The sequence below is a fragment of the Guillardia theta genome (assembly GCF_000315625.1).
Source record: "Guillardia theta CCMP2712 unplaced genomic scaffold GUITHscaffold_9, whole genome shotgun sequence".
Lineage (NCBI taxonomy): Eukaryota > Cryptophyceae > Pyrenomonadales > Geminigeraceae > Guillardia > Guillardia theta.
The window spans coordinates 550,607-574,818 of record NW_005434665.1 but is presented as its reverse complement, the minus strand read 5'-3'; the positions used below and the strand labels follow the sequence as shown (position 1 = coordinate 574,818).

The window sequence follows — 24,212 nt, the reverse complement described above, 5'->3', positions numbered from 1 at the left end:
GCAAGCGAGAAAGAGAGATGAATGGCCGGCTGGTCGTGCGTTGGTCGGTTTGTCGGTCATTCATTCATGCTTGCATGTCATTCTGTGTGTCAGGGCGGATCGCTCCTCCTCCTCCTCCCTCCTCCTCCTCCTCCCTCCCGTCCCTCCCTCCCTCCCTCCCTCCCCTCCCTCCCTCCCTCCCTCCCTGCTTGCTTCCTCTGAGCTTCTGCCGTCCTCTAACGCTCGCCCACTGACTTCTCCCATTCAAGGCTCAAACTTCACCTGGTCTGCCATCGGTTTAAGGTGACATCGAGGAGGAGCGAGGAGGAGCGAGCTGAAGTGAGAGCAGGAGGCAACAAGGGAGAGCAGACTGTTGACCAAACAAGGTCAAGACAACATCTGTTCTCTCCTGTTCCTTCCTGACTGAACGTTCTACCCATCTCCTCCTTCTTCTTTTGGTCCTCGTCCTCGCCCTCCTCCCTCTCCTCCCTCTCCTTCTTTTTCTCCCTCTGCCCGTCCTCCCCTCCTTTACTTTTGCTGTCCACCTCTCCCATCTCCTCTCTCTTGTTCCTCAGCCTTCCTCGCCTTCCTTAACCACACAGAGGGCGCGAAGCCTCTGCTAGCCATGGTCGAGAGGACGAGAAGGGTGAGCCAGATGAGCGATATCAGCAGGCTGATCCTCGTGCAGTCTCTCCTCCTCCTCCTCCTCCTCGACTCCCTCCGTCTTTGGAGTCTCGTCCTCCAGCGTTGGAGGCGGCGGGCAAATCTCCTGCTCTATCGCCTTCCTCCCAAGCTTCCGCCTCTCGCTCGGTACCCCTGCTCACTTCTGCGCCGTCCACGTCTCCCTTCCTATTGACCCAAATCCCTCCCTCCTCCCTCCTCCCTCCTCCCTCCTCCCTCCTCCCTCCTCCCTCCTCCCTCCTCCCTCCTCCCATGTATCATCTACTCTTTGCAACTCTTCCATCTGCTCCTCCTTGCACTTTTACGAAAGGTTTCTCCGCCTGCAGGAAGCATGTGGAACTGAAACCTGGAGGAGAAAAGCCTTGTTTCATCAGCCTCTCCCCCTCCTCTTCCCCCGAAGTCATGCACCCGCCGAGAGGGGAGCCTCCTCTCTCCCTGTCCCCCTCCTCCTCTCCCTTCTCCTCGTCCCAATTTCCTCCTTTATCACCCTCCTCGCTTTCTCTCTCCTCCGCAATCTCTCCTTCCTCCGCGCAAGATCCTCCTTCCTCGCCTCCTCCTCCCTCCTCCTCCTCTTCCTCTCAAGGCCACACGCCACCAGGAAGTCCAGGAGACGAGAGCTCATCAAGAGCGCCGAGTGTTCCTCCCCTTGTCGTTCTTCAGGTAAGCAAAAGTTCTCCATCCTCATTTCTCCGTCCCTTTCCGCTGACCTCTCCTTGTCTACCCACCACCACCACCACTACCACCACCACCACCACCACCTCCTCCTCCTCTCTCGTGTCGTCTTCTTCATAACTCTTTCCGTCCTCCAAGGATGCAACAGGGAGGAAAGGTTGGAAAGAGAAGGCGAAGAGACTTTGCTCTCTCGCTCGCTTCCTCCATCTCGCGCAAACCAGCATGGAGGGATGGCGAAGGATCATGATGAGAAGCAGGAGACTTTCCCTCCTCTCCAGATCGTGGAGGTCCTCCCTGCGTTGTTTTTCCATCCTCCTCACCCGAGCAACAGGGGGCGTCGTCTTCCTCCTCTTATCAGACGATGGTCGCAGCAGTCGACCCGGACAAGATGGTGGAGGAGGGTGCTGCTGCGATCGCACTCTGCCAGAGGAAGGAGCCTCGTGCAGAACCTGTGAGTGGTGGGCAGGGCGGAACCTCCTCGCTCTCCTCCTCTTTGATCCTCGTCCAGATGGTCTCGATGGATGAGCTACTCCAGACATCGCAGGGACCTTGTAAGGAAGTCGATGAGGTTGAGCTGATCCGTTCCTGCTGCTGCTCCTGCTCCTGCTCCTGCTCCTGCTCCTGCTCCTGCTCCTGCTCCTGCTCCTGCTCCTGCTGCTCCTGCTCCTGCTCCCGCTCCTGCTCCCGCTCCTGCTCCTGCTCCTGTTGCTCCTGCTCACTGACTCCCTCCCTCCCTTCAGTTTCCTTTCTCCAAACGGTCCCCTTACATAACTCCTCTGCTTCACTTTCTCTCTCCCCTGTCTAACTTCATTCTTGCTCCCTACACCCCAATACCTGCGTTTCCCTTTCACGCCCACTGCGCCCGCTGCTCATTCTCTCCCCCCCCCTCCTCTTCCTCCTCCACTCCTTATCTCATCCTCAGGTTGCTTGTTTGGTTCACCTACTGCCGAGCATGGAGTCTCTTCACGCGATCCGTCTGCTGCCTCCGTCATCGTCGGCAGCTTCAGGACATCTCCTGTACCCAGCCGCCCTCCCTCCTCCCAATTCCGTGTTGACTCGGTCGTCGCAGGTCGCCACAAGCTCTCACTTGAGAGGAGGCTCACTACGAGGGTATGATCTTACCTCTCCTCCTTCACCCTCATCGTTGCTCAGACTGTTTGGTCGTGGAGGCACGAGGCGGTTGTAGATCAGGTCAGTGCTCTGGAAAGATAAGGAAGACGAGAGGGGCAGAGGGACTGGACAGGAGGAGGAAGTGGAGAGAACGATGGATCACAGGAGGAGGAGGGACAGGAGGAGGGTGGAGGCGAGTCTGAAGCATGCGACAGTTGCGGTACGCTCGGGCTGAGCTGCTTCTCCGTACGACCTTGGAGGCAAGGCATCGCATGCTCAGCACCCTTCGGCTGTTCCGTGGGCAGGTAGCGGAGCTCTTCCCATCCTGCTCTCACGCGCTGACCTGCTCGTGCAGATGCTGGCGATGAAGGCGATCAAGCACGAGATCGACGAGAGATGGAAGGCAAGAGAGGAGGAGAAGAGGAAGGGGGGGAGTAGAAGAGAGAGAAGATGGTTGTGTACTAAGAGAGGAGGAAAGGGGAGGGGGGAGGGGGGAGGGGGGAGGAGATGTTAGCGGTGTTATTGGCAGAGGATATCGAAAGCGACACCCATCCAAAACTGATTCTGTTTCATGGCAACAGAGCAAACTTACAAGACTACAGGAGCTCACCATGTCCTGCTGGCTCGCACACATAGTCTCAGAGAAGGCGTACGAGCGAGCGTGAAGGGCAGGGGAGGGAGAGCAGAGTGAGTTAACAAAGACGAGGAAGCATCAGATCTCTGCTCTCACAGCCTCCCGCAGCGCTTTACGAGCATGGCGCCTCATGCCCGTCCTTACAGGAGGGAAGGACTCCGGGGTACAGCGCGTATCCTCCAGTCGTCTGATAGCTCGCTGGATCCGTTCCTACCCTCATGGCAGCATTGTCGTTCACTCCTTCCCCATTGAAGGGAGTCATCTGCCATGCACCCTCGTTCCAGCTCCCGAGAGGATCCTGGCGCGATTCTCAGAGTTTGTGGAGGAGGGGGTACGGCGGGGAAGCACTCACCACAAGTTCGAGCGAGGTGAAGAGACCTCGGGAGAAAGAAGATCTGAGTTGTTGATAATGTTGGATGTCCGCCCACATTCTGCAGAAGAGCAGGAGGAGTCAAAGGAAAGCAACGCAGCAACTTTCTTGTTTTTGCTGTACAAACTTGAGCAAACTCATGCTTTATGCTGGCACGCAGTCAAACTTCTCCGCCCTACATCGCCATGGCATAAATCTGTCTATCAAAAACCCATCATCAACAGCATGTCCATGCTGTCGCCCCTCGCTCCCCTCCCCTGCCTCTTCTCGTACACTTCTCGCCCTTTCTCCCCCACCATCCCCAGAATAACCCAGCCAGACTTGGTCCCGATGTGGACTTGATCATACTATCCCTCTTTTTATTATTATCCCAATTGAGAAATCGTCTACCTTTGACCCAGCTCCTCCTCCTTCCACCCTATCAGTATCTGCTCCTGTTTCCGATCTTCATGCCCTCATTTCCTCCCATGCCCCCTTTTATTAGTACTTCATTTAAGAAATCTTCGCTCTTTCCCACATACGGATCGGGGACTCCCTTTAGCACAGCGGCGCGGTTCCGCCGGCCTGTGTTTTTGCTGCCGGCTTGAATTGAATTAATTCAAAAGAATCGAATCGATCCTGCAGGGCAAAAGAGGCCGAAATGACTGAAATATAGGGGGTAGGGGTGGGTGGAGGTGTGGCCAAATAGACGTGGGGGTGGTTTCACTGGAAATTCTTGGGGTGGGGGATGACACCATGGAAAAGTTTAGACTATCAACGGACAAAGACTCATTGAATATTGAAATATAAAGAGAATATTTGAATTTCTGACAAAAATGAATTGTGCCCATGGGTGGGCTAGGACTGGAGGATTCAACACTTGAGGGTAGGTCATGAAGAGGTAATCTAAATTCAGGGGGTGGGGTCTTTCAATTTTCGACCACAGATGGGGTAGGGGTAGAACGGTGTAATAATGATTCATGGGTATGATAAGGTGAATTGAAGGGTAGGGGTAGTGTATGCGTAGGGTGGTATTGCATAAGGGTTGGGTATCCATTAGGATAGGGGTGGGAATCGAAGCGAGGCTATCATGCTGTTTATGCGGGCAGTCGGAAGATGTGGAGGGAGGATGGCGAAGATGGTGGGGGGAAGAGGAACAGGAGGAGAGAAGGAGAAATGCATGATAGTCAGGGAGCTTCACTTCACAAGACAGTCACTCTCGAAGGGGCAAGAAGGAATCAGGATGAGTGCTGGTATGTTCCGACGTGAAATCGTGAAGCGAGAGCAAGTCCGATGGATGGGAAGCGGAGGAGATGAACGAGAGCCGCTCAAGTCATGCAAGCGGGTTGTCATCAAAGTTGGCACTGCAGTCGTCTCACGACCAAATGGAACTCTTGCCCTCGCTCGTATGGGCGGACTGGTCGAGGAGATCGCTGACCTGATTGAGAAAGGAAAGCAAGTGATGCTGATTAGCAGCGGAGCGGTGGGACTGGGCAGGGAAAGGATTGGTTTCTCCAAGGAAGTGATTTCGAATACGTCCAACGTCGTCGAGAGGCAGGCAAGTGCTGCTGCAGGCCAGGAGCTCCTCATGAGCACGTACAATGTGATGTTCAACAGGCTGGGCATCAAGTGTGCGCAGGTTTACTCTGCATCCAGCACGTTCGTGCATGACCCACGAGCAGGTTCTGATCACTCAAGGTGACTTTGGCATGCTGGATCGGTACAACAACCTTGCCAACACCCTCGACCGATTGAGCTCCCTCGGAGTCGTACCTGTAATCAATGAGAACGATGTCGTGACCGGGGCTTCTCAGCTCGACCCCGCCACGAAGGGGCAAGTTTTCACCGACAACGACATGTGAGCGGTTGTGAGGAAAACTGCGAGCTTGTCTGACGACGACGCATGCAGGCTTGCAGCTCTTGTCGCAGCAGGGGGTGAAGCCGATGGAGTATGCATGCTCACGGACGTAGATGGAGTTTTCACGAAGCCACCGACCGAACCTGGCGCAGAGAGGATCAAGGAAAACAGATTGATTCCTAGAGGGTCGAACTGACTGGATGAATGATCACAGGTCTATCGGGATCACGAGGATGTCAAGATTGGAACTAAGAGCACGATGGGAAGAGGCGGCATGGGCTCCAAGATACACGCAGCCCAGTGAGCTACTTGTGAATATCCCACCTCCGATGAAGTGACCGCACCCCGCAGAGTTGCAACGCAAGGAGGGGTCCACTGCTGTATAGCCAACGGGTATGACATTCGCAACATTGCCAGGTAAACGTTCCAGTAGCTACAGGCTTGAACCTGCCAGTGAATCAACGTCCAGGGTCTTCTCGGGGGATGACATCGGAACGTTCTTTCCAGCGAGGCAGCGGCCGTCGAAACACACGCACTGGCTGCTGCACATGGCGTTGTGCCAGGGAGTCTTAAGGGTAAAGCATCGGGAAGGCATGCCTGCGATGAGGTCTGACAGTGTTTCAGATCCGAGAGTCTGCTTTCGAGAAGAAGTTCAAGGGTGCTGTTGTATCTGAGAAAGGCCCACAGCTAGAGGTCTGCCTAAGGATTGAGATCTTCATTCAATCTCACTTCTATGACTAAAAGATCGCCGACATCGCCAGCATCGAGGGAGACTTCAGCTCGAAAAGCCCGGTGATTCTGAAGATGGAGAACTCCAAGACTGAGATCGGAAGGGCCCTTGTGAGTCGTGTTTGCACGCGCCCTTGGAGCATTCATCCCTGCAACAGGTCAACCTTGGTCTGATGAGATCATGAACGTGTTGCACAATGTTGGCAAGGGTGAGCTGGTAAGAGGACTTCTGCACTTGTCTGAGTGGTGTAATGTTTGAGGTCCAGCGCACCTTCGGCTCAAGTCAAGTCCTTTCCAAGGGCGACGATCTTGCCCTCTTTTAAGACATCATCAGAACATGACAATAAAGGCTGGTAACAAGGATAAGAATTCTTCGCGGTTCCATGAACTCGTAGACGCGGTTATTGGGACATGGTGGCCTTCTGAACCGTGAAACGGGTTTGATATTTCAAACATGATTGCTTTGCTGCACCTTCACAAAGCAATACGATGCGTGCAGCATCAGATGCATCTGATCTGTTTGCATCAGACCTACTTAAACAATGAAACCAGAACTGTGTTGGAATACAGAAAACCTCTCGGGGCTGTCAATCGAATCCTACCTTTGCCCGTTATCTCAACAAGACCATTCCTTACATGGGGCTGAAGCCGTTTGAGAGCCTCATCTACCAGCGTGTCTCCAAAATCTCTTCGCAAGCAACTGTCCATCACCCCCCGTCGAGTTCTCAGCCCAACCATGAAGGTCTCCACCAGCGTGTCCCAGGTTGAGTCCGACCCGTCCTCTTCCTCCCAACCCGTCAGTTGCTTCGGGTCGATGCCATTCGCAACCCAATCCAGGTAAGCTTCAAGATTTCTTGGTCGGGCTAAACGAACTCCGCCTGTAAACGAGGTGGCGCCCATGCCGAAGCCATAAAAGGGTCTGCGATCCCAATACATTGTGTTGTGTCGGGAGTGGAACGGAGAGACAATGCCAACATCGTCGTCATCGATGGGATGAGAAGAGTCAAGCTTCGCATAGTTGGAGATCTCATAATGCTCATACCCGCGAGACGTCAAGAAATCGTGTGACAACGTGTAGAAATCCCCAGCTAAGTTTTCTCCCGGCAAGGATGGTAATTTCATCGGCGACTTGTTCACATTGCTGCTCGGATCGAACCAACGTCCGAAAGCTGTGTGATCTTCTATGATGAGATCATAAACCGAGAGATGGGTTGGGCTGAGATCGACCGCACTTTGCAAAGAATGTGTGAAACACTTCTCGGTCTCACCTGGTAACCCGGAGATCAGATCCATACTGATATCATGGAACCCAGCAGCTCTAAGGGAGGAAATTCCATCGTATACTTCTTGTACACTGTGTCCTCTTCCACAAGCTTTTAAACTTCGCTCGTTGAAGGACTGCACGCCCATGCTCACTCGCGTGAATCCAAGCTTCTTGAACGAAGCTGCTTTTTGTTTGTCAAAAGTCCCAGGATCCATCTCGATCGAAATCTCTGCGTCCTTGGATATTCCAAACTTCTTGTCAATGCGAGATAAAATCTGCTCCAGATGTTCAGGGTCAAGAACAGAGGGTGTTCCTCCACCTGGAAGTTACTTTGTTTTTCAGACACTACAAAAGCTCACAAAACCTTGCTTACCTACATATACTGTTTCAAGCAACTTCGGTTCTTCGTTGCTTCTTGTTTCAGTTATATCCATCTCGGTCTTGAGAGCCTCGACATACTTGCTGATGGTCTGTTGAACACTCGGCGAGGCCAGACCATGGCCCAATACTTTGATAGGAAAATCGCAATAGAAGCAGCGCTGTTTGCAGAATGGAATGTGGATGTACGCAGAGCTCGGACGAGAGCACAGAGCAGGTGAAGAGAAACCGTGAACCACTCGGTAACGGCGAGGCAGGAGGAGGAGGAGGAGGAGGAGGACAGCACGCTGTGCTCCACAAAGGAGGGGGCGCATGATGGTTTATGGCACGGAAGCCGGCAGACCGGAATTGAGATGCAACGTATTGCAACGTTTTTCCAACGGCGCATCGGAAATAGAGGAGCCCCAGAATGTTCGAGGTAAGCGGCAGAGCGAAGGGGAGGAGGGAGGAAGGGAGGGAGTGCGAGCTGGTCTAACGAGACGATCAAAGAATTGAGGGATGGGAGTTGAAGGTCTGTTGCGGGATTGCACTCGGAGTTGGAAAACGGTGCCAGTGTGGGATACTCAGTTGAGGCATGTGAATTCTTGAAAGCCGCAGGCTGTGTTCTTGAGTAGCCAGGAGACCAACTGTAGGACAGCGAATGCGAGAGGAAAATGCACTTTCATGCTGTTGAATATGAAGGGGAAAGCAAGGCAATGAAGTAGAGATGAGTGAGATATTGAAACCTGACGTTGTAGCAGTGAAAGAGGGACAATTTGGGTACTATGTTGATCATGTTGTAGCCATAGGACAGAGGAATCACAAACAGTCAGGAAATGTACAGTGATGATCCAATATTTTGATCATAAATAGCGAGCATGGAACATTTCAAGGCAGTTGCTTTGCATGATAACCACCATGTGTCATCTTCCAAGTTGTTTACATTGAATGAGGGCCAGTTTTCACGCATTTTTGGTGTTGTTTTTTAACAGGAGAAAACATGATAATGTCATATTCTTGGACTATTCATTATGCTCTCTTCTTTTTCTGTTGATCTCTCAAGTTTCATTTTTGTCATGCTCGTTCGTTGCTACTACGGCGTAGCAGCTTCACAGAGTCGTCGGGGTAGAATCGATACGTGGATTCTTTAGGTTCGAGAATAATGTATCTGTTTGAGCATTCTGGGGAGTGGACTCATGACATAACCTCGTAGAGTTGGGCCTAATCACCATGTATCTGCATCATGGCAGACAACTGACAAATGGTTGAAACCAGGTTTTACTTGAGCATCACAAATTGGCGAACAAGGACGAGCAGTCCGGACATGTCTCGCAGGCTGCAAACTATGGTTCGGAAGTGCTTCAGGTCAACCGCCGATGCTCGCAACCTGTGCATACAGAGCTCAGTTTGTAATAATGCAGGCTCTTTCCAACGCCCGGCAATTGAAGCGACACTCCATCACTCGTCGCCTCAAGGGCAATGACACGTTGAACCCGGTCACGATCCCTTTGATGATCTCATTCCACCTGACTTGTTGTTTTAACAGCTCGGGGTTGGCGCAAGGGTGAGAGACAGTCACTCAACGATGATGCGTTTTGAGTTCGCTAACCCCGGTTTGTTTTCAGGGATCTACTGTTCCTATGCAGGGAATGATGGGCATTTGAGGTTATACGCTGTTAATACTTTCATTGCCTCTACTGTCTCCGTGTGGCTTGTAACAAAGAGTTGAACCTACATGTTTACTTTGACATACCCTCAACCCTCAGATCGACATCACACGAGAAAAATTTACACATACAACTGCTTTATTGATTCACGATTTACGAGCGGTTGTAGAAGTAGTCCCAGTGGTTGCGAGCGCGGACCCAGTCGTCGTAGGCAGCAGCATCGTTGGCCTTGTAGTAGGTGTCAGCGGAGGCGTTGTAGAGCTGGCGGGCCTGGGCGTTCTGGCCGGCGGCCTTGGCGTAGAGAGCAGCAGCGGTCTGTCCGTAGAGGGTCTGGAACATCTGCCAAGCACACATCAGTGATCGATCTCAATATGTTCGATCCATCTGCTGTAAACCCCCTCATGCACACGCGCTCAAATTTTCCCTTCCCAAGATCTCGCTCAGTTCACTCTCCTCCTATTTGCGCGTTCTGTCCCTTGCTCATGTAACATACAGACCGCATCTAAGAGCATAAGGAGAGTACACAGCCCTCCTTTTACACTCTCCGTCCCCCTTCCCTCACAAGGCATGCATCGGCGCTCACCTTTCTGATGGTACGTCAGCTTCGGGTCTCGCTCTATATACCTCTGCTCTATTTCGGGATACCCTACCCCACCCCCTCATTGATATTCCAGTCTCACGGATCTCTACCGTATATTCCCACCCCTACCTATACTCGAGCTCCCCCTCCTCACTACCCCTCCTATTCAGCAGGTTGATACAACCCCTTGAGTTTCACGAAGTATTTCCGGCAGTTGTTTGATCGGTTATGTGCCTCCACCTTTTGCTCATCGGATATTGTTTCAGTACGCGGTCTTCTTTACGGTCTTCACTACCCGGTACTCTGTGACCGTGTCGGAGTACGACCGTGGGCCGGGCGGCCGCGCCGGCGCCCGGGCACGCCGCGCCGGGACTCAACTGGCACTGGCACTCCGGGGCCGGCGCCCGGCCCGCCGCCTTCACTGAGGCTTGGAACTTCGGCCGGCCCGGGTCAGGTCGGGGGCCTAACCGTCGGCGTGGCTACTATGATGCAGTCGCGGCGGCCGCGGCCGGCCGGCGGAGTCACGTGACGGCGTTCACTGGGTCACCGGGAAGTTGCGGCGGCCCCGGCGGCAGCGGTCACGGTCCGAGTCCCGGCGCCCGGCCGCGCGGTCCGGTGATCGGACTGGCCCTTGAAAGTTCCGCCGAGCCGCCGCCTCCGACTCGGAGTTCCGGGCCCGGCGCAACGCCGGGCACTGCGGCTTCCGAAGTCAGGAGTCCGATTCAGAAACTGACGGATCATCGGATTCCGAAGTTCAAGGCAAGGAGTCCGGCCGGGGAGTCCACGGTCCGCCGCCGGACTCAGCCCTACTCAGCCTGACCGTACCGCCGGTCTACTAGTGGGCTCAGTGAGGACCGAGGGCCCCTCCGAGGCTCGGACTCCCGCCGAGTCAGCCTGACGGTGGCAGGCACCCCGGGCCCGGTGATTGGGTCGGAGCCTACCGCCGGGATCGGATCGGATCCCGCCGCCAGGCCGGGCGAGGCGAGGCAGCGTGCCAGCCAGCGAGCCAGCCGCGGCCCGCCCCCGCCGGCGGGCCCGATGATGGCCCTGTGACCAGACTGCAGTGTTATTCAATGATTCAGAGTCGCTCGATCGTCACACTGAGCACCGGGCGTCACCCGTGATCATCCAGTTTAATACAGGCTCAGCCTCGGAGGCCGCACTGTGACAGGCACAACGGCTCAACTTGATTATCTCTGAAAGTCAGTGGATCCGGGACTCCGATCAGCTCAAGTGTCACCCGGGCCGTTGTCAGCTCTCTGTTTTTGAGACATAATCCAGCGCGCTCGCAATGTGCTTCATGTCCCATTCGACGGTTTTGGCCCAATTCTGAAAGTCCCCGACATCCTGAGACATTAGAACCAAACTGACGTCAGACATAACTTGGTTTGCGGACCAGAACAAGGAAGTAGAGAATCAAACTCACCTTGAGACCCCCATTGAATTCCGTGATCATATCATACCACTGGTGAGTTTGCCGGGAAAAGTGATGGGTGTTGCTCTGCAATCCTTTCACCTCCTTCTCCAACTTCTTCTGAGCTGCAAAGACTTCCAACATGCTTGACTGAACCGAATCTGTCATCAAGTTCGTGACAGTCTCTGTAGCTGCAAGTGCCTCCTTTCTATTGTTGTCATTCATTTCTCTGATTTTCGCTTGCTTTTCAGCATTTTCTTTCACAAGGGAGGAGAGCATATTCGTTCAGACCGGAAGAACTAGGCAGTAATCAGAGGTGAAGATGGAGCCTCGCCAAAAGATCCAAGCGTAAAGGAGATTCACTGCAAACGCTAACCCCAAACAACCTGATCCCCAAATTTAGTGATGTAACTTTTTCAAGACATGATAATCTTTTCAAAACAAGACGACGGTAACATAACCCTTGTTTTCGGCATAAAATCAAGACGATACACCGACATCTTAGATACTGGTTCAATCGTTTCACAACATCATCAACCCAGTACCAAAAATCAAGATCATTTCTTGTCGCATTTTTGATCATTTCTCCTAATCTTTTCGTTTGTGTTCCACATAATTCTAGTCAGCTAGCAAAATTGACCTTCTCTTTCTTCATTCCTATCGTAATCATTTTACAATTTGGTTTCTTTTCATTTTCTTTGTTCCTTTCAAAAACTTTGGATGTTTTGCTGGTCTAATTGATTCCCAGTTGCAACTCCTGGTCTTGTTCTTTCCCCTCCTCCTTTCCTCTCCGACAAGTCTCGTCTCGTCTCGTCTCGTCTCGTCTCGTCTCGTCTCGTCTCGTCTCCTCTCGTCTCCTCTCGTCTCCTCTCGTCTCGTCTCGTCTCCTCTCGTCTCCTCTCGTCTCCTCTCGTCTCCTCTCGTCTCGTCTCGTCTCCTCTCGTCTCCTCTCCTCTCCTCTCCTCTCCTCTCCTCTCCTCTCTCGTCGTCGGGTTACAATTTTTCCCGTCGCGTCATGACCACATTTGGTGTATCGGACCCTTCCACATTCATACCCCACCCTGAATATCTTCTACCCCCCCATCATATAGTTGTTGTCCTTCTAGTGACCCTATAAAAAGTACCCCACCCCTTCCATTCACTGCATATAGCTCTACCCTCTCCGAATGATACTCTCAGCATTCCTATTCTGGGGTGGGTGGACTATAAGGTACCGGTGATTTGTTAGGGGACAACGGGGGTGGGGTAAGCTAGCAGCCACGCACGCGCCATGCAAGAGGAAGTCCAGCGGCTGCTGAGCGAGAGGCGCTTTGATCCGTCGATCACACCACAGCTTGAAGCATACGTCGACGAGCAGGTAGATGTCGGTTCTTCACGTCTCGCCATCTTCTTCTTGTTCACCCATCCGTCGCCTTGTGAACTTCTCCCGTCTTTGTGCCATTTCGGTTTCACTGGTGTGTTGGAACACATGGGGATGGACCGAAAGCTCGTTTGAACCCAAAGGCATCTCTTGACTTCGCAATGTTGCAGATTAAAGGAGGTTATACAGATCTGGATGCAAATCTTGCGCTTTTGCGCTTTTATCAGTATAATCCTGCAACCGCGAACTCAGAAGTTGTCTGCAAGGTATCCTTATCACAACAGAAATAATCTTTATGCAAATCCTGCTACTCCAATCAACTGGCGTACTGACACATTCATCTTTTGTGCATGGTTTACAGATTCTTGTCAAAGCACTGATGCAGATGCCAGCAACTGATTTCATGCTGTGCATGTATCTGGTCCCTGGTGCGGTCAAGGAACAGAAGATCGAGGTGCTGAAGCAGCTGTCTGATAAGCTCGAAACTTGCCAGTTCAAGGAGTACTGGGCTGACATGGCTGATGAGAAAAATGCGAGTGTCGCGAATGGTATTCCCGGATTCCATGAAGCTATCAGGCAATATATTGTTGGAGTGATCTCGGTGAATACTTTTGGACTTTTGTAGAATTGATGCTAACATTGGGGCCAGGCAACCTATCAAGTGATCGCAAGAGATGAGCTCGAAATCTTGATCAACCTGAAGGGTGCTCAGCTTGATCAGCTGCTCGAAGAGAAGAAATGGGTCGCGAAGGGGAGCGATGTACAGATTCCAGTCAATGAATTTAATGAGGCCTCTGTCAAGTTCAAGCAAGATGGTATCAGCTTCGATCAGCTTGCGCCAATCATCGTAAGCACTGCTGGATTGTAAAATTCGGGTTTGTTTTTGGGGGAATACTTTTGCATGAATATTTGTTTTGAATGATCTTTTCACACTATTTGGAAGTTATCACGAGCACTACTGCTTGCAATCCATCGCACTGCTCACAAAACCAGATTTCTGTTGCACTCATTTTAACAAAAAAATTTCCCATTCAACAACAAGCCCCTCCCCCCCCCCCGCCCGTCCAGGTCAAGATCTTACAAAGTAGTCAGTTTACTTAAGAACAAACTTCAGGAATGCTTGATGGATGTAGGAGTTCGAATTGTTCATCTATACTATATACAATATTAGATCTTGAGATGCTATTTTCATTTGGACGGCTGATTGTTCTTTTTCATCTCCCTCAAGGCCTTCAGCGAGAAATATATTTTGAGAGGCAACTGTTTCAACAAAAGTGACAAGGACGCAGAGAAGTATGATAGAAAGAAATATGATAGAAATATGAAGTAGAAAGAAGTATGATGAGAGAAGGAATGTGCAATTTTCTTGATATGTTGCACTTGTTTACGGCATACACTTGAAAGTCGTCTGACTTTGAAGGAAGGCAGAAAGTACTTACCACAACGGGCTTGGCACAAATCCGGAAAATTGCTCCCTCAGCATATGAGGTGCCAAGATGCCTCAAATCAAGAGGTAGACATCTAGAAAAGATTGAGAGAGCATGTTCAGCTCTGTTTTCCAAATTATCGAAGTGGCTCCTGAGCCTGTCAACCAATCTCGTCGGCTGGGTGGATCTGAAATCGCTGGACTCGATTGGTTCTCCTATCAGCTGAAGAAAGGGTTGGACGAGCCCAAGTCTGGAGGGCTGAAATATCCAAGCCGCCATCCAAGTCGATACACTGACACCATCACCATCAGAAACCAAGGTTCACAGTTCGTGAAGGAAAGACTTACAGCCATGAAAGCGAGATCATCTCGTATATTCCAATCAGGGTGATGAGGTCTCGTGCAATCTCAAAACGAGGTGCATCCTTTCTCTGCATCTTTCCCTCTTTTTTACGAGCAAGCTCATCATCTGATGACAAAGCAAAGCTTTCGACTGCCATCATGACGATAAGAACTGCCACAATCATTCGCACAAAAGCTGCCCGCATTTTCATGCGACTCTTCCACCCCTGACCTCCTGACCCACCTTCCACCACCTACAGTGACCAAGGTGTTCCACCCCACCCCTACCCTATGATCTATACCCCACCTCTCTAAATATTTTATAGAAACCTCGAAGGAAATATCTTAGTACCCTCCCACAAATATTACCTCTACCCGTGTCGGAGACACACCACCCCCATTTACTTCAAAATGCTCCTACCCCACCCATCAAAATACACAAACGTTACCATTCCGTTAGAACACGAATCCTTGCGACCGGAGGCCTCTACAAGGGATGTACTTGATGGAGGTAGGGTAGGGGTATACATCATGGTGGGTACTTCATAGAGAAAAGTAGGGTTCAAATGGTACCTCTCATCCAGGGGTCATCCAGATCATGGGGTAGGGTTTCAGAAGGATGCGACCTTACACTAGCGGAGCTAGGCCTGCTACCTAACCATGGTTATATATAAAGTTACCATTTTTGTATGAATTTATAATAATCCATAACCGGGCGGTAGGGCATAATGGCGGATAAGGTAAGAAGGGAGGAGGAGGAGGCCGGGCGAGGAGGGAGTGAGAGAAGCCACTAGAGGAGGCATCAACAGAGAATGATGATAGACATGATGAGATGGGTGTGAAGCGGGAAGACTGCATGGAGAGCGCAGCGGCGAAGTGGCGAAGTACGCAGCTGGGAAAAGGCAACTGAGACACTGAAGATCGAGAGCGGGACGAAAAAGAGGATTGTTTGCAACTGCTCATGCCTTCGGGCGATATTAATGGTCTCTGTGTGAGTTAGTGAGATGACGTGTGGTACTTTGCTCTGGAGATGGCGGATGGGTAGAGCGACTCATGGGTAACGAATCATGTTTGCAGGGTGCCAACATTATCATCGAGGTGGTTGCACCTGCTCTAGGTGTTATCCTTAGCACAGGCCTGGGATTTGGCCCTCTGCCAGCTATTCTCAAATGCAGAAGGAACAAGACTCTTGGAGAAACGAATCCCGACCCTTTTGTCATGTTGTTTGGCAATGCCGTGGGCTGGATTATCTATGCTGCGTCCACAAAGAACGCATACGTGTTCGCGGGGAATTTCTTTGGAGTTCTTCTTGGGATGTTCTATGTCTTAACAGGATATTATCTCACGGCCTCTGATACCATCAGGAGGAGATTGGAGATCATGATGGGGACTGTGATCAGCCTGTGGCTGATAGTGGGGTATTCTGCTTGCTACTTCGAGGATGTGAAGCATCGCAACGATCTGCTGGGAATCACTGCGAATATCTTGTGCCTGACGTTGTTCGCCTCCCCGCTCTCATCAGCTGCCAAAGTCATCCAGACAAAGAGGTCGCCTGCTGCTTTCTACTCTCTCGCTACGGTGCACTGACTGTCTGGCCTTCAGCGCTGCATCCATTAACCCCATCTTTGCCGTCATGCAAGTCGTCAACTGCACCATGTGGACGACTTATGGACTAGCGATCAACGATATCTTCCTCCTCATCCCCAATGCGCTCGGTCTTGTTCTAGGCTTGATGCAGTGTGCTCTGCTCTTCCTGTTCCGTGGAGCAAAGGCAAATCAGAATTCAGAACCTGCGGCGAGTGAGGATGGGCCATATCGCCCGTGAGTGTACAACTTGTTTTGTGATTGTAATCCCTGCCTGTTCTTACCTGCATGCATGCGCACTGATCTGGTTCGGTTCTGCAGAATCAGTGAGTGATACCTTCTCCGGCTCCCAAGATCGACTATTTTGAAAGCGAAGAAGCAGATTTTCATTTAGGTTTATCTAATAAATGAAAGATAGAAACACTACTTTAGCTAGATTGCTGATCATCGAACAGCATACAGTTGTGCGCTACGTTGGAGGTCTCTACATCCTAGACGGCCTGCTATCGTTCTCCGAGCTGTCCGAAGTCTCGAACGTGCTCGGCCCCTCCCTCTCTACCGCCATCCCCTCCTTCTTTTCATCTGCAGTCCAGTTGGGCATTCCTGACATCTTGGCAAAGTAAGCTTGCATGCACTGCTGCATGTTCCGTGGTGAGTCGATCAGACCTGCCAGCCCCATGCTCTCCAACGTCTCGTCGATGATCGCCGAGAGGCCCACGGCGTTGGAGTTTGACATCTTCTTCATCACCTCCTTCTGCAGCTCGTTGTAGCTCAAAGGCGCCCTGGTGCTTGCGGACGATGAGAGGTTTCCAGGCTCCTTAACACCCACAGCTGCCTCGTCAGACATGGAGGCGGAAGATGTCGTTCTCTCTTCGAGCACTCTCGTCGCGTCATTCTTGGTATCGAGACTGCCTTCACCAATGTTTGCCCGAATGTCGGATATTTCCATTCCTTCCACTTTGACTTTTCCCTTCTTGTTTGAAACAATCTCTGCCTCCGAGCTCATTGTGCTCCTCTTCTTGTTAGCTTGAGGAACCAGAATCTGTGCAGGCTCTGGGATTTGGTTGAACTGAAATTTCCACTTGAAAGCCGGCTTCCTGCTTCCATCAGGCATCTGCGTCTTCTCGATGAGGTTTAGGCTGCACAGAATATTGGCTATGTCGTAGAGTCTGCGAATCTTGGTCTTCAATCTGTTCTCATCGATTGAGGCCTTGTTCATCAGTCTTCTTGCGGCAGATTCCAACGAAACGACCCCCCTGTGTGCATGCAGGAAAATTCGGACAAATTTCTGGCTTAGAACCCCAAGTGACTTCTCCCTTCTCGAGGGCCGGCGATTGTTATTATTGGAGCTGCCCTGTGAGTTTTCCCTTACATTGTCCGGATCGCTGTTGTCTGTATTGTCATCGTCGTCGCTCTTTTCATTGTCCGGAGGGCCCATAGCGTGTTGTCGCTGAAGTGCGTACGGCAATCTCGTAATTCCGTACCATGCGTAGCAGTTCTTTGCCTTCCTAGAGACCACCTCTACGCTCTCAAGGACGTTAACAATATCGTAGATTCTTCTTCGCTCTACTCCCAATTTCTTTGCTGCCACGTCCAAACAAATCTGTGCATCTCAATTAGTTTGCGTGACCAGGCAAGTGCATGGGTTGTACCTCAGAAGCTGAAGAATACTCCTGAAGGAACTTGTCGCAAAGTAAGCCGAGAGACTTGTCCTTGCGACTGTAGTTTGCATCGAAGCTGCGCGAGTTCAAGTCTTCGTCTGCATTCGACAAGGATTCGTTCTCTACGGTCTGCGCGCAGTGTGCAAGCATTGCGATCCCTTTCCAGGCATCGTTGGCAGCAATGCTGCACAAAATTTCAGAAACGCGAAGTCATCATGAACACATTCACACCTGAACTCGTTTTCACGGAGAGGTTCAGACGAAGATTCATCGAAGTTGTTGAACGGATAGTGTCTGGAAGTTCTGAAAGCAAACACATCACATCAAAATTCAAGGGACCATTAGCCTGCTTACCGCCTTGCAGGAACAAACCCCATGCTCACTGACTTGACCATGGAAGAAATCCTGCTCTGGGGGAAATGCTTCTCTTCACAAAAGGAACGAACTCTGCAGGGCATCGTCAAGAAGGCAGAGGTCTGAAATGAAAACTTACGCGCTCATCAAGACTGGTTGTCGAAAAAATTAGAGTTGCGCTCTTTCCATGCAACTGGGAAGAGCCGAATGACAGTGAAGGCGGAAGGGTTTCCGGAGGAGTGGAAATATACAGAGAATGTGACAAAGCACGCAGGTCTCTGGAGGCAAGGACAAGGCCTCAAGCAAGAATTCAAATCTCGCGTTCGAAAACGGAGGCGGTGGTTGCCAATAAGTGGAAGCAGGAGCAGGAGCAGGGGGACAAAAGGAGGGAGGCTAGCAGAAGGTCAAGGAAGGGGAATGAGAGAGAGGAGAGAGGAGAGAGCAAGGGGTTCGGAGGTAGGGGAGGAGGAGGCGTAGGAGGCGGTGGATAGCAGGGATCGCAGCAGGCGCGAAACGAAATTTCGAATGGGCGGGCTCCGTTGGCGCGGTATACGATCAACGAAAGGAAAAACTTGATTTTTTTTAAATACCCTACCCAGGAAATAATTCAAAATTTAGCCTGATTTTGACGGGTAATTCAGAAACAATAATAGAACTGTTCACGCGCCGTGCGCACAGGATCCCAGGGGAGAGTTTGAAATGCCAGACGGATTTTTGGTGTTATCAATGAATTTTTGAGCTTTCTATTTGGAATTTCCTCTGGTAAAGTTCAAATTTTGACTAGCTTTCAACCCAATTTCTCCCGCCCACCCGTAAATTTGAACCTCTAAACCTCCCGCGAGAATTCGAATTCGAATATTGACGTTAACACGCCTCTGAGTTCTCATTACAGTTACATACCCGTTTCAGAACAGTATTAAAATGATTGTGACCCCGGGCGGCCGGCCGGGCGGCCGGCGGCGGGCGCCGAGACTCTCACTCCGACCGGTCACCGGGCCCCGACCGCCGGCACGCGGCCGCCGCCCGATGGCCCCGACCGCCGGCACGCGGCCGCCGCCCGATCGGACTCAACCGCCGGGGGGCCGGGGGGCCGCGCGGGCGGGGCCCCGGGCCGCCGGCGGCGGGCGACGAGGCCCGGCCGCCGGGGCAGTCATCACGGTTTTCGGGCCAGGAGTGCCATCCGATGATCGTAACTCGATATAAGTGGTTCAGCCTGGAAACCATCACTGACGGTTTTTTTTGTGACATCTAGTCACGTAGAACTCTAAAGCCTTGTGTCAAGAAGTCTTGAACGGTCGCCTGAAATGCTGCCACGAGTTTCTACGCAGCCTGTGCAGTTAAAGTCTTTAATAAGGTAGTCAAATAACAGATAAATCGAGTAGAAATCAGACATGTCTCAGCTCCCTAGTGGTGCTCGAAAGCATGATCAAGGATGATACCCGTCACGAATTCGTCAAGGAGGTGGAGGGGGGATTGACCTCCGAGCCTCGGGTGCTGGCTCATCCAGACAGCAAGATGCCCCTCAAGCAGCTTTTCCATGATCTCACCCGCCATCTCCTTACACTCATCATTCACGCACATGTCTGTCTTGATCAGCCTCATCAGCCTGATCATCCCCGCCTGCCGCAGCTGCGAGTGATGCTCCGCATATTCCATCAGACCCTTGGTCACGCTCAACGCCAGCTCCAAGGTCGAACCTGTCTCCTCGAACTTGTGACGGTCCTGGATGCAGCGGGCAAGGGATTCTACCATACCGCACTCCACAATGTGGGTATGGATCGAGGGGTTGGATGCGAGCTTCCTGAAGGGATAGAGCACGCCATAGGGAGCAAAGTGAATGCCTGCCCAGCTCTTGCCTTGAGAGGCGAACCCAAGGATCCTGACTGTGTTGGCAAGGATTTGGCGATGCTGCTCCTCCCCAAGCACGCACGAGGGATCGTCACCAACAAGGTTGGCTAGCGCCATGGCAGCTCGAGACAGGCGAGCCTCGAACTTGTCCCCTGTCCCCTGCTCTTGCAGGACTGGGATCAAGGCGTCCTCCACAATTCGTTGCTTGAGCAGGACTTCTCTTGCCCTCTCACAGCGAGAAAGGCAGTTGAGAGCGCCCACAGCCACGTTCCTGGAGTTGAAGCATCCATGAGTGGCCAACTTCTTGAGACAATCCACCAGACCAGGCTGCAAGGAGATCCTGTGGCAAAACTCCGAGCAGAACGCCGCGCAGTTGTTGATCACCAGGCAGGCGTCGTCCTGATGAACTTCCTCACGCATGCTCATGAGATTTGTGAGACTTTCAAGAGCACCAGGAGTGTTCAAGATCGCCAGACAGTTGCTCTTGTTTTGAAAGGCAAGCTCACTCAACGCACTGCAGGCATTGTACCTCGCCTCCGACAGGGGACAGGAGAGCACTTGGACAAGTGAAGGGATGGCTCCCTCCATGCGCATCTGCTCCTTGTTTTGAAAGGATTTCATGTGTGAGGTGTGAGCTCGTTCAAAGAGAAACTCCGCTGCAGCTGAAACTTCATGCTCGTCCTCAGATGACAACTGAGACACCAGTCAGTAAACTTGCCAATGTAACAAGAGAAACCAACAGCAAACAGGAAGGATAAGTACCTCGTGGATCATCCTTGAGATGTCTGCATCTGGAACAACATCGGCAGTCTCATCCATCAACATGTCTGAGCTGCTGATCTCCTCCATCGCGTGTGAGGGTACATGTGCGACCTCATGTTCGCCGCATGTGCGCTGCCCGTGCATGCTCGGGTACCAATAGGGGAACCTGCGTGACCACCCTTTTTATACCTCCTGTCTTAGGGGTGGGGGTGCATATGAGGGGCCTAGCAGGACCGTCGGGGGGATTCAGATTTGGATCCGGTGGGTGGTGGGGGACTTAAAAATGGGGGGGTTGGGGTACTTTGAATCCGGATATTACCTAGGGTATATGTACATACCGGTTACAAAGAGAATCAACATTGGGAAAAGGTAGGGTGATCAGAGAGATTTGAAGGCAATTGGAGGGTAGGGGTCCAAAATCAGGGGTACTCTTATCAATCTCGTGGGGGAGCATAAATAGCCTGTGGGTGGGGGTGACCATGATGCCTTTTGAGTACCACCCCCACCCCCTTTCCCCCTCTGACTACCCACACTTGGACCTTTGTGCACTTGCTTCTATCTATCAGGGTCACGTGTCTGGTTGTTGGGGTCGCTGGGGTACGGAATTAGGAACACTCACGAACGTCCATACAACAGATTTCAATTGAGAAAATCTGAATTATTGCTAGTTCAAATTCACCAGTAAAAAATCAGATATTATTCATAAAAGTGTCTGTATTTTTTTTCGATCTCAACAATGAAAATGGAGGGGTCCCCGAATCAGCTCTATTCGCGGTATGTCTCTTCCTTTCCCCCAAGGGCTCCAGTCGTTACAAACCGCCCGGGCGGCGTGTGACTGTGAGGTGCCGAATGACTAGTCGGGGGTGACACTGGCTCCGAGTCTCACGGTTACCCGGCCGCGGCCGCCCGGGCATCGCCGACTCCGCGGCGATCGCCGGCATGATCACCGGGCCTCCGTAGTACGGTACTATCTAGTACCGTTGACGGAATACAAGTTTGTAAGACTTGTACTAGTCCAAAGTCACGCAGACATCACATCGACCTTAGTTGTAACAAGACAGTTTTTGCTCAAGACCGAGCCTCGGAGTTTAATGCACACAAAACCAGAATTGAGGAGCACATGAGAGATAGACTGTATGCTAGGATGATGTGAAACCCAAGCATCCAGACATGAGAGGACCTTAGCAAGACGGCTAGGAAAGGCCCCCTCTTCGTCCCATACGCTACATCGGCCGCCTCGCAAACGCCGACGGTAAGTCGTCTTGGTTTACAGGAGAGTTTTTGTTAACTCGGCGCTATCTGACTGGCACGGCTGGCATACGTTCCATCAACCGTACGGTAACCTCACAGGCCGGGCTGAGTCAAAGGCTTCACAGAGTCAAGGGGTCCGGCAGGGGCGGTGACCGTGCCGTACGGTCGCCAAAGGCTTCCGGGAATGACTGACTCAATCATCAACAATGGCAAATTTACTGTTACTGGGGCCCCCGCCCGCAGGTCCCGGTCACTGGCACTGGCTTGACTCGTAACTCTGAATCATCCGATCGGATCACCGATCACTGGCCAGCCGCGGAGCCGCCGGGGCCTGCCGAGTCACGGTGCCACGGTGAAGCGGCGGCCGGTTGGGCCTGTACGGTCCACGATCGGCCAAGTTCGAGTCAGCGAGGGCACTGCTGCCGACCACGGTGCCTCGAGTCCGTTCAAATAACGTCCGTGACGGTGGAACCTTACGGTAGTACTGGGACTACAGTGGCTAGTCACTCATTGAGGTCCGACTCACTCAACTTGTCGGACCCTCTAGGAACGCGATCACGGGGGCTTGCGAACAATGCTGGGCCTCCTCTTAAGAAGAAATTGGGAGATCTCCGGACAACTTGGGAACGCTTGTCTCAAGCTCTCCTCGTCCTCCACCTGGACGAACAGAATGAGGGGCAACAGAGTCATTGAGGGAGAGTAAGACCTTGTCCATTTCCATGAAGTCCAGGATCGACTTGTCGTCGTGTAACTCAAACTTGTTGGAGAAGTACAGGCTGGCGCGCTGAAGAAGAGATCCAGGTCAGAACGGGGGCTATCCAGGGAATGCGCAGGTGGAACAAGGCTTGCTAACCTTCCTGTCCGTGTGAATCTCAAGCTCGACGTCATGAATGTCTTTTGTCTGCGCGACAACGAATGGGATCTGCAGCTTGCACTTGTCTGCCTCTGCCGTCTCTGCCGCACCCTGCTCGGAGTTCCGCTTCACGATGTTCTTCAGGCTGATGAAATGCGAGGCTTTCTGTTCGATCTGCAGGGAGGAGTCACTCTTGGGCCCTCGCGCTTCTAGCTTCTCTTTACCTCTCTCGATTTCTTTCTTATCGACTTTTCCAATGCTGTGATGCGTGACATGGTGCTGTCCCTAGTCTCGTCGTTGGTGACTGGAAATCCTTTCCACCTGGCGGGCGTTCATGCTGACGCCCAAGGGAACACACCGGCACGAGTTTCCTTACCGAATGTTCTTCCTGTCTCGAGTGATGATGTCCATCGCCATGAGCACATTGAGAGCATCGTAGATTCTTCTCCTTATGTTCTTCTCATCGAAGACGATGCTCTGGTCCATCTTGAACTCTTTCACAAGCTCGTCCGCGACCTAGAATGGCAGTCATCATCCCGAGCACAACAGCTGGGAGTGAGTCTTACCTCGTTGTACGTCGTCAACTCACGCTCCTCTACCTTCTGACAGACCTTGAGGCTGAAAGATCGCAATCCTTTGTCTCTCCTGCGCGCACCCCATCACATCACAAAGTCACGGGGAAACTGTTGACCTCGGTCCCGGCGAAGGATGAGACTCGAGTTGCGAAGATGCCGCAGCAGGAAACTCTTGAGAGTAATCCTGATCCTCGTGCATCACCTGCTCTTGATCCTGGGCCTCGGGGCTTTGAGGGAGATGTTGCAACGAGGGGTCAGCGGCACGGTCAGGCTTTGTGCCGTCGAGGTGGAGTATGCCTTGAATCGCGATCTCGTCGGGGTTATTGCCCTGAACTTGATACTGCGCATGTCGAGACTTCCTCTGTGAAGGATCGAGGTCTTCTTGCTTTCGCTTCAGCCCATTAGAGGACATGCCGATTGTCCCTTGACCCATATTCACCACCCCACCGTCTGGTCCTTGGCTGGACGTACACGACGAGAACACAGAGAGCTCGTCCAGCCCAAGATTGTGTATCCAGTTTTCTGCTCTGACCTCTTTCATCATGCTTCCTACCACCTCCTGCGCCCTCTTCTCATTCAAAGAGGAGCCCATCTTCAAGAGGAGGACGTGTCTGGCTGCTTGTTACAATTTCAAGTTCCCACACAAGCTGCAGTCCTGGTCCGATACAAACTTCAAGGCGTCCCCTTGATGTTCCTCTCCTCCTCCTCTTCCTCCTCCTCTCCCGCCGCTCGTCACCCCTCCTCGCCTCTCTTGGCTGCCTTTCCTACACAAATCGGTGCAACTGTTCCCACCTCCCCAGCTAAATCTCCTCGTCTACTGTCACACCACAGCAAACGCAAGTCACACAGGCGCTGCCGTCTTCAGTTTCTTACCGCAAGTCTCCCTCCTCCTTGCTCACTCC

At 52.1% G+C, this 24,212-nt stretch overlaps 11 protein-coding genes across 11 annotated transcripts; 4 read left to right on the top strand and 7 right to left on the bottom strand.

The window, feature by feature from the left end:
* Positions 1-2,995: 2,995 nt before the first annotated feature.
* Positions 2,996-3,509, bottom strand: GUITHDRAFT_150722 (hypothetical protein; the record flags this gene model as incomplete). The annotated part of the gene is made up of 2 exons (XM_005839139.1): positions 2,996-3,374; positions 3,429-3,509. 2 exons carry the CDS (start codon positions 3,504-3,506, stop codon positions 3,189-3,191), a joined length of 264 nt encoding a protein of 87 aa, XP_005839196.1. The 3' UTR covers positions 2,996-3,188.
* Positions 3,510-4,668: 1,159 nt separating this feature from the next.
* On the top strand, positions 4,669-6,335 carry GUITHDRAFT_102118 (hypothetical protein; the record flags this gene model as incomplete). The annotated part of the gene is made up of 9 exons (XM_005839138.1): positions 4,669-5,064; positions 5,108-5,283; positions 5,335-5,392; positions 5,498-5,583; positions 5,635-5,700; positions 5,753-5,858; positions 5,908-5,976; positions 6,028-6,123; positions 6,279-6,335. 9 exons carry the CDS (start codon positions 4,669-4,671, stop codon positions 6,333-6,335), a joined length of 1,110 nt encoding a protein of 369 aa, XP_005839195.1.
* Positions 6,336-6,543: 208 nt separating this feature from the next.
* On the bottom strand, positions 6,544-7,968 carry GUITHDRAFT_65532 (hypothetical protein; the record flags this gene model as incomplete). The annotated part of the gene is made up of 2 exons (XM_005839137.1): positions 6,544-7,595; positions 7,650-7,968. The coding sequence occupies 2 exons, from the start codon at positions 7,966-7,968 to the stop codon at positions 6,544-6,546; spliced, it is 1,371 nt and encodes a 456-aa protein (XP_005839194.1).
* Positions 7,969-9,451: 1,483 nt separating this feature from the next.
* On the bottom strand, positions 9,452-9,642 carry GUITHDRAFT_150720 (hypothetical protein; the record flags this gene model as incomplete). The annotated part of the gene is made up of 1 exon (XM_005839136.1): positions 9,452-9,642. The coding sequence occupies one exon, from the start codon at positions 9,637-9,639 to the stop codon at positions 9,454-9,456; it is 186 nt and encodes a 61-aa protein (XP_005839193.1).
* Positions 9,643-10,995: 1,353 nt separating this feature from the next.
* GUITHDRAFT_92388 (hypothetical protein) lies at positions 10,996-11,682 on the bottom strand. The gene is made up of 2 exons (XM_005839135.1): positions 11,307-11,682; positions 10,996-11,227 (listed from the first exon to the last, which is right to left on the bottom strand). Exons 1-2 carry the CDS (start codon positions 11,571-11,573, stop codon positions 11,132-11,134), a joined length of 363 nt encoding a protein of 120 aa, XP_005839192.1. The 5' UTR covers positions 11,574-11,682; the 3' UTR covers positions 10,996-11,131.
* Positions 11,683-12,815: 1,133 nt separating this feature from the next.
* On the top strand, positions 12,816-13,522 carry GUITHDRAFT_65350 (hypothetical protein; the record flags this gene model as incomplete). Its single annotated transcript, XM_005839134.1, has 3 exons — positions 12,816-12,920; positions 13,016-13,255; positions 13,304-13,522. The coding sequence occupies 3 exons, from the start codon at positions 12,816-12,818 to the stop codon at positions 13,520-13,522; spliced, it is 564 nt and encodes a 187-aa protein (XP_005839191.1).
* A 673-nt stretch (positions 13,523-14,195) lies between these two features.
* GUITHDRAFT_102113 (hypothetical protein) lies at positions 14,196-14,471 on the top strand (the record flags this gene model as incomplete). Its single annotated transcript, XM_005839133.1, has 1 exon — positions 14,196-14,471. The coding sequence occupies one exon, from the start codon at positions 14,196-14,198 to the stop codon at positions 14,469-14,471; it is 276 nt and encodes a 91-aa protein (XP_005839190.1).
* Positions 14,472-15,135: 664 nt separating this feature from the next.
* Positions 15,136-16,316, top strand: GUITHDRAFT_92383 (hypothetical protein). Its single transcript, XM_005839132.1, has 3 exons — positions 15,136-15,162; positions 15,500-15,969; positions 16,025-16,316. The coding sequence occupies exons 1-3, from the start codon at positions 15,151-15,153 to the stop codon at positions 16,245-16,247; spliced, it is 705 nt and encodes a 234-aa protein (XP_005839189.1). The 5' UTR covers positions 15,136-15,150; the 3' UTR covers positions 16,248-16,316.
* A 174-nt stretch (positions 16,317-16,490) lies between these two features.
* GUITHDRAFT_133924 (hypothetical protein) lies at positions 16,491-18,168 on the bottom strand (the record flags this gene model as incomplete). The annotated part of the gene is made up of 5 exons (XM_005839131.1): positions 16,491-17,609; positions 17,659-17,851; positions 17,899-17,970; positions 18,022-18,114; positions 18,161-18,168. 5 exons carry the CDS (start codon positions 18,166-18,168, stop codon positions 16,491-16,493), a joined length of 1,485 nt encoding a protein of 494 aa, XP_005839188.1.
* Positions 18,169-19,354: 1,186 nt separating this feature from the next.
* On the bottom strand, positions 19,355-20,780 carry GUITHDRAFT_161338 (hypothetical protein). Its single transcript, XM_005839130.1, has 2 exons — positions 20,632-20,780; positions 19,355-20,562 (listed from the first exon to the last, which is right to left on the bottom strand). Exons 1-2 carry the CDS (start codon positions 20,773-20,775, stop codon positions 19,426-19,428), a joined length of 1,281 nt encoding a protein of 426 aa, XP_005839187.1. The 5' UTR covers positions 20,776-20,780; the 3' UTR covers positions 19,355-19,425.
* A 1,657-nt stretch (positions 20,781-22,437) lies between these two features.
* Positions 22,438-23,902, bottom strand: GUITHDRAFT_133922 (hypothetical protein; the record flags this gene model as incomplete). The annotated part of the gene is made up of 7 exons (XM_005839129.1): positions 22,438-22,539; positions 22,589-22,666; positions 22,736-22,909; positions 22,960-23,056; positions 23,112-23,251; positions 23,302-23,380; positions 23,427-23,902. 7 exons carry the CDS (start codon positions 23,900-23,902, stop codon positions 22,438-22,440), a joined length of 1,146 nt encoding a protein of 381 aa, XP_005839186.1.
* Positions 23,903-24,212: the final 310 nt, after the last annotated feature.